The sequence below is a fragment of the Streptopelia decaocto genome (genome assembly GCF_964273445.1).
Source record: "Streptopelia decaocto genome assembly, chromosome: 5".
Lineage (NCBI taxonomy): Eukaryota > Metazoa > Chordata > Aves > Columbiformes > Columbidae > Streptopelia > Streptopelia decaocto.
In genome coordinates, this window is record NC_138659.1 from 41,076,675 (window position 1) to 41,100,696 (window position 24,022).

General features: G+C 38.9%; 1 protein-coding gene across 2 annotated transcripts in view; it reads left to right on the top strand.

Moving 5' to 3' along the window:
• The window catches only part of CCDC6 (coiled-coil domain containing 6), a gene marked incomplete at its 5' end in the record, with an annotated part of 44,602 nt that overhangs the window by 8,977 nt on the left and 11,603 nt on the right, over nt 1–24,022 (top strand). For both annotated transcript variants that reach the window (XM_082052984.1, XM_082052985.1), the window contains 4 exons: nt 11,616–11,765; nt 16,335–16,463; nt 21,573–21,676; nt 23,136–23,296. In XM_082052984.1, the coding sequence (XP_081909110.1) occupies nt 11,616–11,765; nt 16,335–16,463; nt 21,573–21,676; nt 23,136–23,296 (544 nt within the window). The remainder of the gene's footprint in view (nt 1–11,615; nt 11,766–16,334; nt 16,464–21,572; nt 21,677–23,135; nt 23,297–24,022) is intronic.

Genomic DNA, 24,022 nt, shown 5'->3' on the forward strand with positions numbered 1-24,022 from the left:
TTTAAACTGCCTAAAAATGTGATGTTTCTGCTCATTACTGTAAAACTGAGGTCTTTCTAGTTCCTTTATTGTTGTTGATGCTAATCATATTTAAACCTCCTATCACATATATAAATCATTCCCACAATTATACACTTTAGTCCTGAATAAAAGTATGTTTATTAACAAGTCAGACATGATAAAACCCAACAATGTTTAATGGGCCGTAGTATGAAGCTTCTTCCTGTGCCTTGCAGTTTAATTTCTACTGGCAACAGAGGATGTTGGAAGGTTTTGGGGGCTTTTATGTAGTGGTGGGATTTTGCTTTGTTTCTCTTCACTTTCAGATAGACCGAAAAAGCAGTTACTGTGGATTTTGCAAAACGTAGGAGTTTTTAACCACCCTTTTTCAAAGAGCTTTAAACAGCATGTGTTTTTCGAATCTGTTAAAATAAAGAGTAGAAATTTTGTCCTGTCTAGTGCTGCCAGGAATTGATTCATTAGGCAAAAGCCCTGTTCTCACAAGCCCCAAAATCCTGGTTGAATCAAGAGGAAGAACATCTCCAGAGTCCTTTTCCAAGAGTAAATTGTACCTGAGATGCAGATCTGCAAAAAATTCCCTCTGCAAACTGAGACACGTAACTGGAAGTTCTTGCTCTGTGAGTGGAGAGGTGGGCAGGGATTTCCTAAAGATTTCTCTGTATTAGACTTACTTCTCCAGATCTGTATAGGCTGAATATTCACGGATGATTGTATTGCCCCATATCCTGCAAACCTCTGTTTGTAGAGATCAGAGACAGAGGATAGAGAGCGAAGGATGTGTCTTCTCATATTCCTTATCGTATTTTCATACACTACATTTATAGATTTGCTTCTTGTTTTGAAAGCCTAAAAAGAGATTGCTTTTCAGAATGCTATGGTATGTACTGTAAGATGTCCAAACGGTAGAGAAGGAAAAAACCAAAATATTATTCCACTCACGGACTCCTAAGAAGGATAAGTAGAAACTTCGGTTTGCTGTGATGGAGTTAGAGCTAATGTGTCTTAATAGTGGGATAGACAGTGTGGTGTTTACTTCATGAATGCATTGGTTTGGAGCAAGGTATGATTATAATCAGTAACAAGCTTTGTCTCCAGAACCCTTGGATCACTGAGAAAGTGTTTCTCTAGAAAGACAATGTGTGTAAGAGGAAATTAGGGGAGATTTTAAAAGGAGCACTCTTAAGAGTTTAGTGATGTTGAGTGATTAGGGGTGGGGAAAAAACATTGCCATCCCTGAAGATTGTCTAAGTTGTATTTAAACTAGTCATTTAAAACAAACAAGCAAAAAAAAAACCCAGCAACAAAAGCAAAAAAATTAAAGCAAGTGAATCAAGAAATTACATAGTGAGTATTTCACACTCATAGTTTGGGAACCCCAGAACTGGATTTTGATATAGTACTCCTCCTCCCCCCTAGTTTTAATAAATTTGGAGGCGGGCGGATTTTATTGACATAGGTATCGCACAGGTTATACACACCTGAAAGAAGGATCTCCAAGTGCTGAAGGCCACTTGGATCTAGATGAGAAGGACGATGAGTAAGCAGGCTGTTTGAGCTCAGGACCCAGTCTAGAAGTGAGGAAACTTTTGGGCTTCTTCCTGGGAATGGAGAGAGTTGCTGACATGTGAGCAGGATGCCATGCAGCAGTGATCTCCACCTTCTGCCTGAAGAGATGGGTATAACAGAATTATACTTTGACTCTTATTATACACTCTGAAGAAAATGAGAGTTCCTTATTTGCATACTTGCAATGATTTACCTGAGCTACATAAAGTGAAGACGGATTTTCATTAAGATTATTGGGGGAAAGGGGGAGAGGAGTGACTATTAAATCTCTGCTCCCTGCTTTTGTTTGTGCGCCTTTGTCTTTGAATAGAGAAATAGTTGTGGCAGCAAAGCTACTTTTAACAATAGTTTGCTGTGGTTGTGTTTTGAGCAGAAGCTTGTTATTTTAAAACAGCTCAGTGCCTGTTAACATCAACATGCATACCTCTGAATAGAAGCTGTATAGTAAATTAGCCACCTAATAGCCCATTTTTCTGCTGAATCTTTTGCTTTTCCTGCTCTGAAGCTTTGGGAGTGTGCAATATTGAGTTTGCTAACTGATCAGTCCAGCAAAGTGGGCTGGTTAATGTGTGGGTACATTGAAGATAAATGGTGATTTATCAGTGAGTGGAAAACAGGCAAAAACAGTATTTAAAATATGTTAGCTTATGAAGCATTTATGCATAAGATGTCATTGGTATTACACAATAATTTGGGCTGATTTGTTGCAGTACTACATTTCTTGTAGGTTCTAGCACTGAGTGCAGCACAACCAGATTATGTTAAACTTGAGTATTTTAGATGCAAGTCAAATAAAGCCATAGCATCTCACAAGGATGGTAGTTCTAATCATCATGTGGGGCATGTAGAATAAGTTTTAAAAAAACCCCAACAACAAACCAGTATATGGTATATGCTACAATAGTAGCTATAAGCAATTTGGTATCTTTTTTTTTTTTTTTTCTTCAATGTCCAGAAACCCGTGGGTTCAAAAATTCAGGCAAACTAAACATAAAACTACAAATCTATTTATGTGTATGTGTGCATCCTTATGACATTTTTCAGCAGCTTTCATATTGAGGCTGAACAAAAGCAAAACCTGTTCCACGTACTTCTGTATTCTATTTGTTTTACACTTATTGATTAACTAGCAAACTGTTTACGGTACAAAACATTCACCAGTAAAACAGCAGTGTCACCGGCAGTCAAAGAGTAAAGCAAAAACTTCTTTCAAGTAGTCATCAGTGAAGGATTAATACAGAGAGGTATTTCAAACTGTGGTTCAGTGTTTGATAGGACAGTGTAGTTTTATTTTCTGTATTGTCTGTCTTTGTAGATGTAAATATTCAGTTGTGTATAGGCAAACAAAAATGGGGCAGACTCTAGCAAAGCACAGGGACATTCTGCTGGAGCCGCATGTCCTGACCTTTGTGCTGGGCATGGTCACTCACCGCTGCTGGGCTGAGAGCGGAGCTGCGTCTTGTGGCCCCGTTCCCGCTGCCTTCCTGGCTGTGTCATTAAGAGCCTTCTGAGGAACACATAACTAATATTTTGAAGAAATATTTTGCATGTATACAGAGGATTTAGGGGACCTGGGCTTGTTGCTTGTATGTGCTATACTCATTTTACGCATGCATCAGAAATCCATCGCTACTCAAAATGCAAGAAGTGCGGGAAATGTGTACTTTGTGTTCATGTGCAGTGGTGAGCTGGAGAAACGGGCTCATGAAATAGAGGCGTTTGGAAAGGTCTGTGGGCTAGATTTAATTTTCCTGCTAGGTCATTCCTGCCTTGGCCTATAACTTCTGTTGGCTCAGGTTACAGCTCTTGTGTACTGGAAGCAGAAACTCCAGCCCTGATAACCCTCTGGGAGCTTGTTCTACATGATGATGTTTAAGTGGCTGAAGAATAAGGCCTATAAAGCATGTGTCTAATGAATAGGCAGATTTTTAAGATTTCAACGTCGAGCACTCAAAATAGGAAATGTTTAATATTTGCCTGCACAACCTTGCTACCTTTCCTTTGTGGTGCTTTATTGCCATACAGTCTTTAATTACATTAGGACCTGCATAACAGCATGTGGTCATGGTTAAACTGCTAAGTAAAAGTTATTTGAGGTTTGATACGTTTTTCTAGACCCTGTCTTGACGTTTTCTTTGTCATAGAAAATGTGTCTTTTTCATGTGCTGCATTTGTATTAACTATTTGATGCCAGCACTTTGATACAATTAAAAACTCTTGAAGAGGGTAGACTCAAATTTTTAATCTGTTTTGAAGAAAGGCATTTAAATTGTGTTTTAATTATTTAAATAAATTCAGGAATTGATTGTATTAATGATGAATTTCATACAGCTTGTTATACCTTGTTTGGAAGGAACAAAATGCATTAATTTTATAAATATTTATGTTTGCAATGAGCCTGTTTTTGTAACTTGCTTATTTCACTTTCACCACTTGTATGTTTCAGTTGTGCGAGAGTCTTGCAGGTCAACATCAAAATGCAGAGAGAAGCTGTTTTAAGTGCTTACAAAACTGAAGTGGAATGGAATTGCATACTATCAAACAGTTTTCTTTCTTGCTGGTGCTAAGAGGTTGTTTTGCATGTATGAATACTACAGAACTTTTGTGTTTAGGAAGCTGGTCAATTCTGAGGGCTCTTCTAAAGTACTATTTGTTGTGTGGTTTTCCAGGCCGCAAGATGTCTCGAAGGTAACTGAATTTTTGAGAGAAGGACTCACAAGGCTGCGTGAGTGATGTTGAGCTGAAAACATTTGATCATGGTTAAAACTGACTTGGAAGAAAAATGTATGTTGTACGTCATTAGACTCAGTTCCTTTCTCTTGTCAGTCTGTGGCCATTGCGGGTTCATATGGCAACGTGCTGGATCGCTGGGTGGACATCGAGTGAAACTTGCGGTGACTGGAGTCAGCAGGAGTGTTGTGACAGAAGCGTTTTGACATGTCCAGCCAAGACCTAATTGACCTTTTAAAAAAGGGGAGGGTTGGGGGGATGAAGGGGGAAGAGAATTTCCAACTACAAATGGAGGTTAAAAGAAACTGTATTTTAACACTTTAATTGCTGATCATACAGATGCTCCTTTATTATTGTATCTTTTTGTTTGCTCTTACAACAGAAGTCACCTACTGAATAGCTGAAATGGAGTAGGAATTGCCTTTTGAGGCAGTTCTGCATGTGGCTTTAATGTTACGTGATAGGTAACATTTAGAGTAGTTGAAGTTATCAGGCTGAGGTTCAATACTGATTTTTTTTTTTTTTTTTTTTTTTCCTCCATTACTGTGTTTTGGAAATAGCATCTGGTAAACCTGTAATTGTTAAAAACAAGCAAACAAACACAACAACCAACCAACAACAACAACAAACAGGGAAAAAAAAACACAACAAAAAACCACAAAACCCTTTCCTTCTCATCTACTATGTTTCTGTTGTTTAAAAAAGAAAAAAGCCTGACAGCTCGGGGTTCTGAAGGAAACGTACCAAGGTATTACTGCTCGCTTGTTTGTTTTCAAAAGTATGGGTCTTCTAGGAGATGCTGTATACCCAAGGACCCAAAGATAAAAATAGCAATTCTGCTATTTGTATAGCTCTGTTACTCCTGAAAATGCAACTTAAAGAGGGGAAAAAAAGAAAAAATGAGAAAGAAAAAAGTACTTCTCTGCCAGAACTGAGGAAGTGACCCTGGGGTTTACCGTAGATTAAACAGGAAAACACACTACAAATTGAACCCAGAACCTGAATTCTAGCTCACCGCTTTAACCACAAGAACATTCACTCTCTTTTTCTCTGCAGACAGGCCACTCAGCTGAAAAAAGTACCTTGAGGGGAAAGCTACACTCATGTCATACTGGAACTTAGGTGGAACTTCTTGTCCTTCAGCCCGGACAGACAGATGTGTGCTGCTGGGCTGTCGCGATAGCTGGCAGCAGTGTGAGCCCTTGGTCTCTGAGTTACTCTTGACTCCTGTCCTTGTGGTGATTCACGTTCCTCCCGGTCTCAAGCGCACGTTGCCTGCAATGTGCTCGTTTCAGGTGTGGCTGGAGAATTTGGAGGAAAAAAGTAGCTCCAGCCTGGAGAGAGCTGCACTGTGAAAGTTCTTCCTGTAAAGGAACAGTATCAGCTCACTGGAATATTTGTTGCATTTGTGGACCAGTAGTTTTCCGTATCGCTTTAAACTGGTGCTGGAAAGTGTGACCAGAACAGTAAATTGAGTAAGTACTGCTAGAGGAGGAGTGTGTGCTTCAGGAAAATTGGGAAATTAGTTTTTATTTTGTAGCAAGAACTGCATATTCTAAAATCATACCATTGTAACTTTTTGCACTTCTTGCCCTTTTTATCTCATCATGTTTTTTAGTGGGACTTTTGGAAAGGCTACTTTTCTGAAGTGATAGCTTTAGTTCAGTGTAACGTGCAGCAACTGAGATCATCTCTTCCTGAAGCTGCCCCAACATTTCAGTCTATATTCAGTAGCAAAGATTGAGTTTCTTGTGTACAGCAACCAGTTTAAACTGCTCTTCAGCTCCATCTGCAGGCCTGTATTCTCCACAGTATCACAGTATGTTTGGGATTGGAAGGGACCTCAAAAGATCATCCAGTCCAATCCCCCTGCTGGAGCAGGAACACCTAGGTGAGGTTGCATAGGAACGTGTCCAGGTGGGTTTTGAATGTCTCCAGAGAAGGAGACTCCACAACCCCCCTGGGCAGCCTGTTCCAGTGTCTGTCACCCTCACTGAGAGGAAGTTTCTTCTCAAATTTAAGTGGAACCTCTTGTGTTCCAGCTTGATCCCATTACCCCTTGTCCTATCATTGTTTGCCACCGAGAAGAGCCTGGCTCCATCCTCGTGGCATTCACCCTTTATAGATTTATAAACATTAATGAGGTCACCCCTCAGTCTCCTCTTCTCCAAACTAAAGAGACCCAGCTCCCTCAGCCTTTCTTCATAAGGGAGGTGCTCCACTCCCTTAATCATCTTTGTTGCCTTACACTGGACCCTCTCCAGCAGTTCCCTGTCCATCTGGAACTGAGGGGCCCAGAACTGGACACAGTATTCCAGATGTGGTCTCACCAGGGCGGAGTAGAGGGGAAGGAGGTCCTCTCTCCATCTACTAACCACCCCCCAGGATGCCATTGGCCTTCCTGGCCACAAGGGCACAGTGCTGGCTCATGGTCCTGTCAACAGAAATTGTACCATAAAAGATGGATGAATAGTAAATAGGTCTGTGGTGGCTCTTACCTTAAAGATGAGGGATCCTCAAGGGTGGATTGGATCAAAGCATCACTTGGTAGGCTGTTTCCAACAAGATCCCCTGAAATCAAGTGTCACCTCTGCTCTGGGTGCTGCTGGAGACGGGTGATGCTCTGTCAGCGTGCAAGCCAGGTGTGCCTGGTGTCTGCCTTTCAGGTGGCTGCGTGTAAGTGACTGGGGCAGTTGGTGAAACACGTGTTACTGAAGTCGTGTTCAAAGTGAGAGCTGAAACTAAAATGCAAGAACTTGCTCATGTCAGATCTCTGTTAGTGGTGTATTGATACCAACTAAGGGGTAGGTATTAATTGCGATTGTTGAACGTGCTTAATTACTGTGCAGTATCAGGAGGTTTGTGAATCTTTTGGAAGAACTACCTGGGGAGAAAAGGGTGTATAGAGAGCTGTGATTTTTTTAAATTATTATTATTTTATTAATTATTAGTGCCGCTAGGGCAGTGTGGTTGGGGTATGGGCCAGTGATACAGGAAGGTGACATCCCACCATAAGCAGAAGTTGCTGCATGTACGAGAAGCAGGAGGGCAGAAGGAAATCTGGCAGCATGAAATTGGGCTGCTAAAGGTGTATTTACGGGAAGAAGAACTGAGAGCAGAAAAAAGAAAATTAACACTAAACTTTTCACAGTTTATGCTAGTATATGCAGCTTGTGGAAAAATAACTTCGAATGAGATTAACTACCGAATATGTTACTCAGATACTATATAAAGTTTAGGAGAAATATGATTCTTAATTATTTTACAGTTAACTCATTGAATTGTAAGATCACAAGGACAGGTTTTTACAATGCTTCACGCATCAGCTCTACTAGTGATCAGGATTTCACGTGCTACTGCAATAGAAATAATAGGATTTCTTTTTTCATCCTAGAAAATCCAAGAGGTTTTGTGTGTTTTATGTGCATGAGATGCTTTTTTCACCCTCTTCATTCTTGATTTCTTGCAAAGTAACATGATAGTCTTTGCCATTTATGGTCTTGACCACAATAATTGCAGATTTTCCTTAGTGGATGCATCTGTAAAATGCTCTGAGTTAGCTCCATGTGGAGGCTGGAGACACAGGAGACAGATGGATGTGACTGTGGTTATGCAGAAAATCTGTGGTGGAAGCAGATTGCTTGTTTCAGGTTTCCAGAGACTGACCGATCAGGTGTTATCATTTTATCTCACTCAGTGCCTTAGCAATTTGTTTTGTAGTATGGTGCACAGAACAGAATGAATTGCTGTTAGTGTTTTTGGATATTGAATGTGATATGGATAACAGAGGAAAAGCAAGAATTCTGTACCCTCATAGAAGACCTGCTGTCTCTGATTTCCATGCTCTGTTTCTCTGTTGTTGCTGATCATATCAGAGCCTCTTTTCAAAAGCAGATACTTAATAAAAAGGCAAATTGTCCATATGGATACACAATGCATACACATCCAGAAGAATATTGCAGTGACAGAGTCTGTGCGGGAAATAGTATTAAAACTGATTTTTAGTGAATGTTTTACAACATCCGTTTGGTTATGGGCTAAATGAGTAACAGAAATCAAGATTTTAAACAGTATTAAGGTAAACATGAATGATTATATTACTTAAAATAATTGAACTCTCTCCAATTAATGAGTAACAAGATGAAGGGAAAGATTCAGAATGAAATTATGTGGATTTAGAAGAAATGTTGCAGAGCAACTTAAACAGGTCTAAATTGTGGCTGTTCATTCTTAGTTTCCATGTGCCAGCGCTCTGCCTGTGTGGTGCACTTGTCTAGGAAGCTGATCCAGGAAAGAAAGATAGGAGAAGGAAGGGAAGGGGTTAGGTTTTGGGTGTCTCCTGCCGGTGTTGGCTGCAGGAGAACCCGTGCAAGCACAAAGGAGAGGCGTTGCTCTTTGGCCAGGAGCGGGCTGGGATCTTGGCAGCCTGTGTTCACCTTGGCCTAAGCACCCATCATTAATGTAATGCCAGGATCTGGCTACCAAGTGTTGTGTGGGCTCAGTGCTGTAATAATGTGATTTTAAAGCTTTTGGTTGGTGCAAAGCATGAGCAGAACAAATCTGTGCAAGTTAGAGGTGAACAGAAATCAAAGTAGAAACATCCTGATTCTTTTCTAGTTGCTTTCTAATTTAAGTTTAGGTAATTTTACTGTATTTTATTGCGTCGTGGTTTAACCTCAGCTGGCAACTAGGACCATGCAGTCACTTGCTCATCCCCGTGTGGGATGGGAGAGAGAATCACAAAGGGAAAAATAACTTGTGGGTTGAGGTCGGAACAGTTTAGTGGATCAGCAAAGGAAAATAATAATAATAATAATAGAAAATGCAAAACAAGTGATGCACAATGCAGTTGTTTACCACCTGCAGCACCGATAGCCCATTCATTCCCAAGCAGCAGTATTTGCTCCCTGGCCAACTCTGGTTTATACACTGAGCGTTACATCATATGGTAAGGAATAACCTTTTGGCCAGCGTGGGTCAGCTCTCCTGGCTTTGCCCCTTCCCAGCTTCTTGTGCACCTGGTAGAGCATGAGAAGCCAAAAAAAGTCCTTGACTACCCCACAACAACCAAAACATCAGTGTATTATCAGCATTCTTCTCATAGTAAATTGAAAACACAGTTACTAGAAAGAAAATTAACTCTATCCCAGCTGAAACCAGGACATACTGTCTGAATCAGTAGAAATCCTGTGTAGTGAAGGCAATGGATGAGTTGGTTTTGGAAGAGCACGCATGAATTTTAACGATTTGAGGACAAATAACCCTTGCAATTTGACTTGTTTACTCTGTTCCAAAATGTCTCTGAAGACGTAAATTCATTAGTAGCTCTAACTAAAGCCACAATTAGAAAGCGATAGATGATGTTATTGAGATCCGCTAGATTCCTTGAGTTTTAATCCTCTGAGATGTGAGCTGACAATTTGCCATTTCTCCACAGCTCTGGGACAACTCTACATTGTCTTGATGTGACAAGTCATAATACCAATGCTGAGCCTGCTGGAATAGCAGTTTGCTGCTGCACAAACATTAGAGAGGAGGTGCTGTACAGGACCTATGTTCCTAAGCTAATAAACTGTGCCAGACCTTTCTTCTTCTTTTATTTCCATTTTTTGTTTATTTGTTTTTGTTTGGGTTTTTGTTGTTGTTGTTGTGGGGTTTTTTTTTGTCATGTTGGGTTTGTGCTAGCTGTGCTGGTGACAGACAGAGAACAGGAAAGGGCCAAGAAAAGAATGCAATAGAGGTGGAAGCAAGTGGGTCTAAAGATGTGAAGAAAAGGACTTGAAGGAAGGAGTATTCAACTGAGAAGTTTCCAAAGCACTGCTTTGGATTTTATGATACTGGTGGTATCATGAGGAAAATTTACAATTGTCCTACTGTTCCACCAAATTTAAAGGCATTTAATTTCTTTAAGTAACTTCTCTTGTAGACATGTTTAATTGTTTCTTGGGCTACTAGGGGACATATCATTCCAGTTAAAAGATCACTGACGTAATGAAATCTTTCGAGCATTTTTAAGTGCACGGTATGTATAAAGAGATGGTTATTTTGGCACATTTTGGGCAGAAGATTATGTAAGCTAAGCTTTCAGTAAAAATCTAGTTATGCTTCTGTTGCAGCTCTTCAACTTTTCTCTCTTAAATTTTACTGAAGCAAGACCTACTGAATCTTTACATATTGTAGGCTATAAGCTGGTGTCATTTTATTAGAACTGGGGCAAATCACAAATCTGCAGTTGAAGTGATGGGGATTTTATTGCAGGGGATGAAAACACTCCTCAACACTTCATTGTCTCATTTGTTAAAGCTGGTGGCTTGGGAATTCTGTATTTCTGCCATTCTGTTGTTCTGGACTTTGTTTGGACTGCGGCATTAATAGTTGGCTCTATCAGTTTGTAGCTGTGATCCTTCATTTGCCCATATGAAATAGCCTTTGTGGCCTTTCAGGGCAGACTTGCAAAAGATAACTTCTGTGTTCCGTTTTTCAAGTTCCTAGTCTGTACATTAAAACAAACAAACATCTGAACTGCAGGGAATGACAGGCTGGGTTGCTGGGGAGCAGTGCCTGGGTGCTAGAGGGAACTGAAATGGGAATTGTCTTCTCCAGCGATTCTTCACGGGGAAGATTTCCAGAGTAGCTCTCTCCTCTTGTGAAATTTGGGAATCCTCAGGGTAAAGCTACCATGCGGCATTTTTTTAAAGTTGATGTTGAATGTAGTGAAGTAACAGTTCTGAGAAGTAATATAAGTAGTTCTCCTGCGCTGGTGGCTGGCTAGAAATCCTCATGAGGTGAACCGTGCTGCCTGTGGCTCAGAAGCAAAGCATATCTGGGTGAAAGAATAAACGCACTATTTGACTCCTAGAAAACAGGGCTGGAATCTGAGGGGTCTGGAAAGAAGGCACAGTGCTGAGTGCAGCAGTCTCAGAGCTCTGCTTCAGCTTGCAATGGAGAACATTTAAAGAAAAGTTTGGTTTTAGGAACAGAGTAGGTAAAAATAGGTATCTGGGAATCAGTAGTGCTTTTATAGAGTTTAAAATTTTGGGGAGTTTATGCATCCAATCCTTAACGTTCTGTGATTCTGTGATGTGGTTGGGCGGTGGCCACTTTAAAGCACTGGTGTAGTTCCCTAAGTTGAGAGATTGGGAACAAAAAAGGAAGAAAGGTGCTACTGTTCTCTGGGAGGATGGGCAAGATTAAACAAAACAACAGGTGGGGGGCATTTAAAGGGGAATGGAATAATTGCAGCTTTTAATGTGGAAACTTGCTCCCTTTTTTCTTAAAACTGTGTCTTTACTTCACAGCAAGCAAGGGCAGAGCAGGAAGAGGAATTCATCAGTAATACTCTATTTAAGAAGATCCAAGCTCTGCAGAAAGAAAAAGAAACGCTTGCAGTAAACTATGAAAAGGAAGAGGAATTTCTCACTAATGAGCTCTCAAGAAAGCTGATGCAGGTAATTGCCTTTACTGGTGTTTCTCCCAGGAGCCTTGCAACAAACTGGTGGCTGAACTGTTTTGTTCATGTGAGTGCAGTAAGAGGGATGTGGTCAGGTTGTAGCTTTTGTAAAGCTAACACTTCATAGAAGCAAAGTACAAGAAGTGTGGTGGGTAAGCTCTTAAAATTTTTTTTCTTAATTTTTCAAGTATTTACTACTCTGTGGCTGTGTCAAAATTACTGCCATATTATTCAGTTGAAAGCCACCTGGCAGAGGGACTTTTTTCCTAGGGCCTTTGTGGTTTTTTTGCTTTGTCAGACCTTTGTTTGTCGCAATAGCAGGGGCTTATGCATCGCATTCAGAGTGGCATCTGGAATGAGCTCCCAGAGAGTTAAAATGTTTTAAATGCGAAAGCTTGTCTGCCAGAGCACGAGCTGCAGCGTTCCTCGCTAACAGCCTAACAAGAATTTCCCAGCTCAGCATGATGTACATTACTATTATAAAACACTGAGTTACATCAGGTTTTCAGTATTGTAAGAAATTAATTTTGAAACCTTTTACTATATGCCAGACTGATTCTAAACATACACGGTAGCACACAAAATAAGGTGTTTTCACTTGAATAATACTGTCTTCCTGTTGCCAGGCTTTCTGGTGCCATACCTGTTTATAACTGTGTGACATTAACTTTTACTGCCTGTACAAGCCAAATAAATAAGTGTGTGCTTTTACAAGTTAATTTTCCTTTGTTTAGCATAATTTTTAATTGTCTAGGCTGAATACTCCAGAGATAAAGGAGCATATGCATCTGAACAGAGGTTTTGGAGTAAACAAAAGCTTTTTATCTCACACATTCCTGATGTACATAAGGTCTTTAAGTTCTTACACGCCTTATATACATTCACTATATTTTCCCTTGTACTTAATCTAATTACATTTTTGTCTGTTTGGCTAAGTCTTTAGAAAGTCTGGAACCATAATTTTTTAGAGTCCTCAATCTTTAGTCATTCTAGAATGGTAGTAATATTTTGCAGAGTATCATTAGGAGCGTTTTGACGCAGGATCTGTTCTTGTGGACATGGATGTGTAAAGTTATTGACTTGAATATTGAAGGAGTAAATATTGAAAATTTACCTTCTGTGAAGCAAGGCTGCCCAAAATAGTAATTTTTAATATTGTTTGAACTTAAAGGCAATTATTCTTTAAATTGTGCAACAGTACTTTTCAACATCAAATACAGGTTTTATTCAATACCCTTATATTTTTGAAAGTGCAGATTGGTCCAAGTATTTGCCCTTGAAAGTCAAATATTATGACATACCAAGATAACAGCATAATGTGTAGTCAGGCAAATTAAGTAATTGGGAAGCTATACTGAACTGTTTCTCCTGCAAGTCTGATTCTTGACAATTCTTTTAAAAATTATCAGTCTGTAAACATAAGCTATTGCCCTTCCTGCTTCCCAAAATATGATGCGTCAGCTCAAGATGTAAATGTGATTGTGCATTCATCTATCAATTATTTGATGAACATCTGGACATAAAGAGGAGGCAAACTGCTGATACAAATTTGTTAATAAATAAGGCTTTCAGGATGCAGCAAAGGAGGAATTGGACAAATTTGAGGGCTGGAGTACTATACTAGAAATAGAGTGCTCAGTACAAGGTACAAGGGCACAGTCTGGGGGAAAAATAAGGGTTGTTTTTCTAAGAGGTAACTTCATCCATTAGCTCTGTTATTTCATGAAAAGACTTTCTGCCGTCCCAGAATAAGCCAGTACAATAAAGAAGGTAAATGTGGTCCTACCATTGTACCAGGAAACTTATTTCTGTAGAAAGAGAATGATATTACTGTAGTTGTGTAGGACTTATCTGAACTAATGCACGCACTCTTTCTGCTCCTAAGCTTTCTATTTGATAACCCTGTTCTCACTTTAAAGTATTAGCTGTTTGTCCTGCACCAAACCCATCTCTGATGTTACGTGGCTGAAAATGCCCCCAGTATTTCCCCTACAGTTTTCATGTGCAATTCAAGGTCTATAAGACATTGTCATCAAGGTGACACAATCTAACACACTTTTTCCTTCTCTTTAGCTGGCAGCTGTAGGTGCATCTGTAAACAGTTGTTAATAAAATTGCATATAATTAGAACCAGTTTGAAAATACTCTCTCTGCTGAGCAAAATGAACACGATCCACCAGTGTTTTACCAGCAGATGTTTTCTCATTGTTAGCAATTCTGGTTTTCAGTGTTAGGTTTTCAGCATTACCTGGTTTCTGTTTGGTTTGGTTTCATTTTGTGATCAAAGCCAATAAAAGTGAGAAATTATTTTGTGTGATTATGAGTGACAGATGCCATTAATATGTATTTTGTGGTGTGTTATTAGTATTTTTCTCCCACTTTTAATAAGCTAAAAGGGTGAAGGAGAGTAGCACAATAAAGTAGATTCATCAGAATGTCTGAGAGGGTTTTCATGTTACAAAAGTGTTTGTGGGTTTCTTTCTATTCACAGTCACTTTGCTTTCTAGCGTACTTATGTTAGAATCGGAACAGAATATATTCTGGTAGTAGATCTCTCCTGCCTCCATATGAGGTGGGATCTGCCCCAGCCACGTGCTTTCTGTAGCAGCATCTGCCTTTAAGCTGAGCAGGAGATTCTGGCCATGTGCCTTTTCACACAGTTTAATTTGCTGACTAAATATAAGCTGATTACAGCAACTGGCTTTGGTCTGAATTTTTTAGTTGGGTGAAAAAAAAGCATTTGGCTTCTTTTAATGGAGCGAAGTGAAGACTGATGGAAGCGCAGCAAGTACCTAGAGTTGGGTGGTGGTCCTCACATTCTCTGCTCCTTGGGCTCTTTGGCTTCAGTCTCAAACTGTAGCTGCTGCGTAGGAATGGGGAAGGAAAGGAGAGGGGCTTATGGAGTTGTAAGACTAAATGATGTCCTTTTCGTATTAAACCTGTTTTTTCCAGCTAAGCTTAACTCCAGTACTTCAAATTTTTGATTATCAAACAACACAAACAATGTTTTGATTTAACAGTGTGAATATAAATTTTTCTTCTAAAGAAAACCTCACTTTGCAGCCCTGCATGTTCTCACACAAGAAATGAAATGGCTTTATTTCCAACTAGACAGGTTAACACAATTTCTTAACCATTTGATGTAGAGCTGCCATGATAGTCTCAGTGCTTATCATGTTGGAGTCCAAGTGGCTTCCTCCAGTGCATGAGAATTGCCATGAATGTCAGAGGCTTTGGAAAATATACTGTAACTTAATAAGTGAAAGGAATAAATCTCATTTATTAATTTGTGAAAAATAAATATTGAAATTGTTAAGCCTTGAAAACTCAGTTAAACTGCAAAATTTATGTATATTGCCAAGTAGTTAAGTTAGTGTCTGCGTAGCGCTCTCTCCACACAAGCCTTTCTGCTCTGAACTCTCTGCCAGGCTGCACTTCACAGACCATTTTGTCTCTAAATAATATCAAAAGGAAGTGAATTAATGAACTAGCAATTCTAGCTGGTTTAAAATCAAAGTCTCTGTGGAGATCCAGCAACCTTGACTTGTGTCCATGACTGTGAGGTGTGTCCCCGTTTCCTCAGACATTTAAACACAATGGTCTTAGGTATTGTTATGTGATAGCCAGGAGAACTGGCCTTGAAAATCAGCAGGTGGAAAAAAGTGCCTGCAATTTTCAGTGGGTGGCCAGAGCACAGTGTAATTAGACCATTGTCTTCTGGTGACATTTGCTTTTCCCTAAGTCAAATTCATGTGTTTGTACCATGGTGCCAGTTTTATCCACAGGAAGACTTGGATTCCTGTCTCAGAGGGATTCCATTGTGATTTTGACTTTAATGTTAAAAGTGACGCTACTCCAAGCCATAGTGTATGTTAGAAAGTGGGGGGGGGGGGGGGGGGGGGGGGCGTGTTTCCATCTCCTTGAGAGCTTCGGGCTTAAACATTTTTTTCATTGGAAATATTAATTGACAAAAAATTCCATTGAGTGTTGAGAAAATTTAGAACATTGATTTGAAATAACCAGTGTTTTTATGGCAACAAAATCTTTTGACTCTTGACAGCATAGGAATAGAAATTAACTTTATTATTTTTTACTTACTATCTTGTTACACAGCAATTTCGCTGGTATGATTTCAGTCCTAATTTTAAGCTTTCAGCTGCCTGGGAAAAGAAAATGCTAAGACCTGCGGTTTATACTTTGGGTGCTCTTGAGATGATGCATTTAGATTAAAATGAATGCTTTTGTGAACATTATTCTAGATTTTTTACTTTTGAAATGTCTATAATTTTTATATACCGTATGTAAATGTATGTATTTTGACTAGACTTTATTAAATGTTTGGAAATGTAGTTTACTTCCATCTGTTTTGTAAATGAAACAGTTTAAAATGTTGCTTTTGAAGCATCGTTGCATGGGTTGTGCATTTCGAAGTCTTTTGAGAAGAAATATCAGTAGATTATTTAATGTGCAGTGAGAATAAACGTGTAAATGAATGTGTAAAAGTTGCATAATGTTTCACACTTTTATTTGTGTGTTTAAAATGCTTCCATGTCTCCTAAATTTTTAGCTGCAGCATGAGAAAGCTGAACTGGAGCAGCATTTAGAGCAGGAACAGGAATTTCAAGTGAACAAACTAATGAAGAAGATTAAAAAACTGGAAAATGATACGATTTCGAAGCAGCTCACCCTGGAGCAGGTAACTCCATACTTTTTGAATTATGTGACTGTAAAACTAGGGATTCTGAAAAACAAACAACCAAACAAACACCACCAAACCAAACCAACCAACCAACCAAAAAACAAAAACAAAACTTGGTTTGTATTTGATTTTATGTAATTTCTGAAGTCCGTCAGAAACTGGGCAATACCAAAAAGATAGAAAAGTCAGTGTGGCTTTCAAAGCAATAAATCATTGACATAATTTATTATATCAAACTTTGATATTTTTTATGGCAATTATAACTTTTGGTAGCCTTACTACAGGCCTTCAGGTCTGCTGGACAGCTCTGAGTTTTGCAAACACAACTTTGTTTGTAAGTAATGCTTGTTGTCGCCGTTTATCAGCTTCTACTCCCACACTGCTAGTGAGGGAGACTGTTACTTCTGATAGCAGTTTAGCACAACCGTTAATCATATGTATGTGGTCTAGTTGTGCTATAGGTCACTTTTTTGTGGCAGCTTGGATTGCACAGGGCTCGATGTCAGATGTCAGTTGTGTGCATACCTCAAAAGATTTGAGATTCCGCTATGTCCAACTCCTTTTCTCCCTAGACAGCTGTGAAGATTGCAGAGATAAAATACCACTTGTTTTGGCCATGTTTCCACTGCAAGTTTAGACGTTGGGACTGCTCTTATGTCTAATTTTAGGCATGTGCATCAAGGCATCTTGGAGGCGTTAGTAGGAGTTGTTTTGACTTAAAAGGAAAACCGGTGAAACATGTAGTCTTGTTCAAGTCCAATAATTTGTCTTTTGTAAATATAATAAGCTATTTCTGTGATTTTATTTTCTTTTTTCCTCCCTGTTTTCATCAGATATGGAACTTTTTTGTTGCTGTTAATCTGAGTTTCTACCATTTTTTTATAACTCACTGATTTCTGTTGTCATTGTGGATAAATTAATTAATGGCTATCTTAATGGTGAAATGAGTTTTCTTGATTCTTATGCTAGCATTCTATAAGGAGAGGTCTATGGAATAAATTGAAAAATGGAAAGGTAGGAAGATGTAGTTGCCAGCAAACCCGTGACCAGCATGAAAATTACCACGAGATTGAAATAACTCTCTTAGCCACAAGGTGGTGGTGGCAGCTGCTTAATCAAAATGCAGAGTGAGCTACCCGTTAATCTGGTTAAGTCTTTGAAATGTTAGCATGAACCACAGCTGAAATCTTAATGGTATTTATTTTTGTATCATTGTTCTGAACAGACAGACATGTGAAATTGTAAAATTTGAAACTTGTTGCTGCCTTTGAATATCAGTGTTGGATTGTTCAAAAAGCTCGGATGCTCGAAGGTCTTTCAGATATCTGGCCTTGAGAACTTACTTTGTTTACGAATATGTTAAATTTGGCTGTAACTCTTACTTCAGAATTCCATGCACATTGATGTGTAATGCAAAATACCTTTGTTTTCTCTTACAGTAAGATATAGTAAAGTTGAGTTACTTTGAACTTCAGCATGCTTTCTTCTCTTAGACAAATTTTTAAAAAAACGTGTTGTACTAATTACCTAGCTGAAGCAATAGCCTTCGGGGCATGTGCTGTACTGAGCAAGAAGCAACCAAACGCTGTGAGCAGAGCAGTGTTGCCTTTATCATGCTCTTAGGGAGTTGCAGAAGAGAGATTGCCACAACGCTTCAGCACAACCTTCGGGAGGCCTCATAAACAGGGCTTAGAAGGGTAATTCAGCAACGCTTTGAACATCATCGAGGGCTGCATTACTAGATCTGTCGCTGTGGTCAGTGAGCAGGTAGTTCCAACATATGTTTACTAAACTATTACTTTGAAAATATGGAACGTGAATTATGTGTGCTTTGTGTTCTTCCTCCTCTACTCTCTCTTCTGAGCTGCTTGTACCACAGGTTATCAGTGTGTAGCCAGTTTGTCGTGGTGATAGTTGTGTGGAATGTTAATCCTAAATAAAAAAATAAGTTGGATTTTAAGGTTCAAATATTACTTGACTTTTAATTTTCTTAAGTCAACTTGAAGTGGCAGAATATTCTTCTCTGAAGGCTGCTGATGAAGAAATTTGAAATGTGACTATTTCATTAACTGAATGCCTTAGTTAAAGTGAGCAATAGTGTTCTGTGTTATAGTTCAGTGGTTTGATGGGAAATAAGTAGCTGTCAGTTTTGTCCTACAGAGGCCAAGTTTGTGTAGTCTTGCTGTTACCCTTTATTTGCTTTTCTGTTTCATACACTATGGTGAGAAACTTGAATTGATGCAGTTAAGAGATGAGAAATAAGGACTAAACTGCCAATAATCATCTCTTATGTCTGCTTCTCTGAAAGGAGAAGAACAATAAATGTATAAAATCTTCTGGAAAGATATTTTTTGGGGAGCAGCAAAGAATTAAAGCTACAAAGGGACGCAGATGAGAAGCAGAGAAGTGGAATTTGGGATAGTGGGCTTAGGCAGAGATCATATCCAACTGTCATGGATTTGGAAGAGTTCTGTTTCAGGAGGGAACAGTTGTGCTTGCTAGTAAATTAGCAAGAAGACTGAAGAAGCGGTAATCCAGGAATACACAGACAATGGATATTTTGGCTGCCTTTGAAGTAAAACAAGTGTATGCTTCAGAGATGAGAAGAAATGCTATTTGATGGCAAGGAAACTTAAAAGGAATTTCTCTCTTCCTCTGAAAGGAAGATTAAGGTCCAAAAAAGCAAGCAATACTTCCTTGTTTCCCTGTTGTGATGGTAAAAATTGAATTATGTTTGACTGGAGTGTAACTTTGAACCAATATAGAATGACACTAGTATTGACAGAGCTGCTGGTCCTGCTTCTTTTAGTTCAGAATATTATTACGTTCCTAACAAATTTATTGCCTGGAGTTAGACTATGTTTCAAAGTACACCTGAAACTACCTAGTCCAAAATAAATATGCCTGCTCTGGTCAGGATGTTGCAGTTACTTCTCCTGTAGGTTCAGTTCAAGGTGTTAATCTCCTCAAAGCTTTAATATCCTGGCACTGGGAGGAACCGGGACAATACTCTAGACTAAGAAAGGAAGATAGTAATGTCCAGTGTGTTTTTGTCTTGCTGGAAATGTGGAGTTTTAGATCTCTGTTTCACAACCCAGTTTCTTTGGTGTTTCATCAGAGCTTGTCTGTCAGCCTTCAGGGCACAACACAAGGCTCATTCTTACGTTGTTGTTGATGATTTGACTTAGCCATTGTGCGTGCTCACCTACATGCAGATTTCTAATCCATGGACTCTGCTGCCCTGGTGATGGTTGATGTAATACTAAATGTAATCTTAGACTTTTTTCAAATCCAAGGTTATAAATAATTAGCTCTGCCTTCAAGTTCTAGTATGTTCTTCTTCCTACTGTTAAATGAAAGATTTCTTTTCACCAGTATGTTTTTGAGGGTTTGTTTGATGCTAGATCGATACCACAGTTGTAAAAAGACTGTGTCGCAGCAGGTGAGCCTAGACCACACTGCACTGAAGTGATGCAAAAACTGCCACTGCAGAAGTGGTGGTCTGCAGTCAAACCTCTCTCATCGTGTGGAGAGAAGATCTGCATGTTGGTAATGTAGAGGTGTGGTGTGCAGATTCCCAGAATGTTTTGTGGCCTTTCTTGCCTCTGACCCCAAGCTCTGGCCATGCTGGCTGATGCAACGTGCCCCACGGCAACATGCCCCACAGCAACACGCCCCATGGCAACGCGCCCTGCAGCTCCCAGGGCTGAGCCCTCACCCTCCTGCCACTCTGGCTCCTGCTGGTGTGTGAGCTGGTGTGAGCTGGTGTGAGGCTGAAGTGTGTTGCTCCTGACTGCTCTTTTATTGAAGTGTAAGTTCCTTCGGCTGCTAATGCACATCTGGAAACTCGGACACGGAAAGATCTATTAAACAGTGTTTCTTTTTCTAGTTATGTTCCCTATTACTCATCAATATATGTCTGTTTTTACTTACAGTAACTAATTCCTCTAAGCTTTAAAGAAGGAAGTTGTACATTCATTAAACTTGCACTGTCACCTGAAGTTTCTAAGTTTAAATTTTGTTTGGGTATCTCGATATTAATTTAGTGGTTAGCACAGAGCCCTTACAGATTTAGATACTGTAATAGTACTTCACTCAGTGATGCAGTAAACATGTGAGGAAATCACTTAATCTGGTTTCAGTCTTACCATTTTGTAATTTGGGATTGTTTGCCCTTCAGAAAAGTGGTGAGTGTTAACTAAAACTTGCCTGGGAAAAATACCTCCATGCTATTTTCCACCTATAAAGGTGTTGGTCTGTTGCCATAGGTTTCATTATTGCTCACTTCAGGAGTTCAGCTTCCAGTGTTACTGAATAAGATCAGCTGTGCCTCTTAGTATTCTAGTGTATTCTTATTAATATTTGCATTATATTTGTACTAAAATACTAATAATGGATTTCTTCATATGTGGTTCTACATTATATCTGCTTTTATTAGCTTATAGTAGAATCAATGATGTTTTTTCACACAGTAAGTGAATGGCAATAATGTCTAACTAAGCATTTGCTTTTATAAAGCCTTTGTTAAGATAGAGATACATTTGTTTCTGATGCTAAGTATTGATACAGTAACACTTACAGCGGTTCACATATTTTTTCTTTACTGTTTTTGTTATGTTTCTCCTTTATCTAACACAAGGCAAACATGGCTTCTCTTCCATTTCTAGCTTACTTAACTGTGATTATTCCACTTAAAAAGTCAAAGATTTTTCAAAATAAATGTTGGTGTAGTGGACAGTAAATTCAGTTTGAACTTCAGAGACACAGGGAAGGAAAGGAGGTGCTTTTGAACAGGCTTCTCATGTCATCAGTGACCCCATGTCCAGGTTTCAAGCTCCTCCTTATTGGCCAGAGACAAGAAGTTATGTGAGAAAAGCTTCTGTTAAGGAGATGGCAGCTGTGCAACTCCTGAATCTATTCATTTTTCAGTGGCTCTGTGACCATTGTTCTGTGCCTGATTTTTTTTTTGTCTCTTCTTCACCATCTCCTCACTGTTGTAGAGCGTTGTGTAAAACAGTGGTGTCAGAGCACTGATCTTTCCTAATGACAGTTCCTTGCAAAAAATATATTTCCATTGTTTTCATTGATCGTTTTTTTCCTCTTCAGCTAAGACGTGAGAAGATTGACCTTGAAAATACTTTGGAACAAGAGCAAGAAGCACTAGTAAATCGTCTCTGGAAGAGGATGGATAAGCTTGAAGCAGAAAAACGGTTTGTCTTGTTGCAGTGTGTTTGTTGCTGTGGGAGAGGTAATCATTTAATACATAGTGTTCTGGATTAAATATATTCACCTCTGTCCCATAAGATTTGTTCAATCTATGAAAACCTGGAAATTAAAGCAGTTGTAAAGCTTCTTGTTTACATGATGCCACATCCTTGGTTGCTTAATGCAGCTGAAATTAAATAGTATAAGAAATGACCTGGGAAAACTCGAAGGAATTTGCTGAATTTTTTCACTGCTGATAGACTCTTTTTAAAGCTTCTGGTTTGGGCTCAGCTTTATATCCATGGCCCAGAGAAAATAACATGGTATTTCGGTGTATTTGTTACCTGAGAAGCTGTTGGGTTTTCCTTATCTGCTTGAAGAAAACTTCAGCTTTTTCTCAGTGGTGTACACTCATGTCATTGAGACTTCCCACTGCTTACTCAATAGATGTTATGGCAGTGAGACTGTATATTCTTGGGAAAACTGAGATTAAAAATATGTATTAAAGCAACTCTCTCTTTAATGTAATTTTGTAACAAATCTGGTTTTGGAGAGAGTAGGGAAGGAGAGATGATTAATACCTTATTTTCTTCTGCATGTTTAAGGACAGTTATATTAGTGCAACTCTGAATCTTGGGGCTTCAGAAAACACGTGAGCCTGGGCAAATTGCAGGTTTTGTAGGTTGATTTTACAGAGCCCTGCTGTGTGGAATTGCTCTGAAGAGCTACATGTGATATTCAGCAGTGGTAAATCCATACTGGATTTCCAGGCTGAAAAACACTTAATATGTTAACTCCAAAAATCGTAAGTTAGAACATTTATTATCTACCATATGCTTATTTCATTATAAAAGAAGTTAATTGCTTCTGAATTTCAAGCAGTTATTTGAGATATTTGAAACCTTGACTATATGGAATACCTTTCTGTTTGGAGAATTGAAAAAAAAAAAGAAAAGGAAGACTGCCTACGCTTCAGAAAATCTCTGTGAAGATTTCTCTTTTGGTAATGGTGAAACGTAGCAAAGCTTGTGTTTCACCAGACATACTTTACTCATCTTTTCATCTTGAATGCGTGTTCTTCCTGTAAGAACATTAATGTAAAAACTCAGAGAAACTGAATTTGCGGAATGATTTTGTGGAATAAGTAGCTTTTGAGTATAAAACTGAGGTAACCATACATAGTCCAGAATTTGTTTTTCCTGACCTGTATGCAGAAATATTTGGGAGCGTCTATGTCTGAATATTTTCGAAAATCCATCTGTGCTTGCAGAAGAAGTTTTACCTTTTTTATTTTGAGCTGGGAAAGAAAGCATTGCAAATCCTTCCACAATTCTCTCCCCTGATCCAGTAGTTAAAGTAAATCTTATATACCTGTCAGAATCCTTGCAGTGTCTTGATGGGAGGTTTAAGGGGTTTTCTTTTCATTAGAAATTGAAGGTAAAGTTTGAACTATTTTTCATACAGAATTTTGCAGGAGAAATTAGACCAGCCAGTGTCTGCTCCACCATCACCCAGAGACATATCAATGGAGATAGATTCTCCAGAAAATATGATGAGACATATCAGATTTTTAAAGAATGAAGTGGAGAGGTTAAAGAAACAACTGAGGGCTGCACAGTTACAGCGTGAGTAAACAACTTGTTTTAAATCTTTTCAAGTTTGTGTAATAGAAGATTTTTATATATACTTTCATGCATTTGAATTGAAGGTAAAAGTGGAGCAAAACAAGGTAAGTTTGGATTAAAACATTTTCATAATTGCAGTATTATTGCTCATTGATGTATTTATAGTGCAGTTTGGTGGTTTTTTTAGCTTTACTAGAAGGGTGTCTGGAAGAATCAACAAATATTTCTTGAATATTTTGGGCCAGAAAAGATGTTTCTACTTTTTTCTTTTCTGAGACTTAGCAGTATTTCAACATACAGATTTTGCAAAACATAGTTATGGCCCGCTTTGTAAGGGTCTTGATATAAACAAAGAATTACTCGAAAGAATTAACAGCTAGCAAAGTTGTATATAAGAATTTAACTTGTTAATGATTGCAGCTACCTTTAAATAATTGTTCGTAGCTGTGTTAGGCTAATTGTTCAGCCAGCTATTTTTTGTCACAATGTAGTAGAACGAGTAATCTTACTCTGTTCTTACCTGTGTAAGATCGTGAAGGTGGACAGAATGAGTAATGGTGTAGAAGTCCTTGTGTTTCTGTTGTGAAAAGTGTCTTGGACCCTTGACCAGAAGTGGAAATCCTTCTTGCCCTGCCTTTTCAAGAGACGAGGCTGCGGCTCTGAGCACCTGCTCTCAGCTGCCGGGAAGGTTGCTGGCGTCTACCTGTGATCTTTGCAACGCCAACC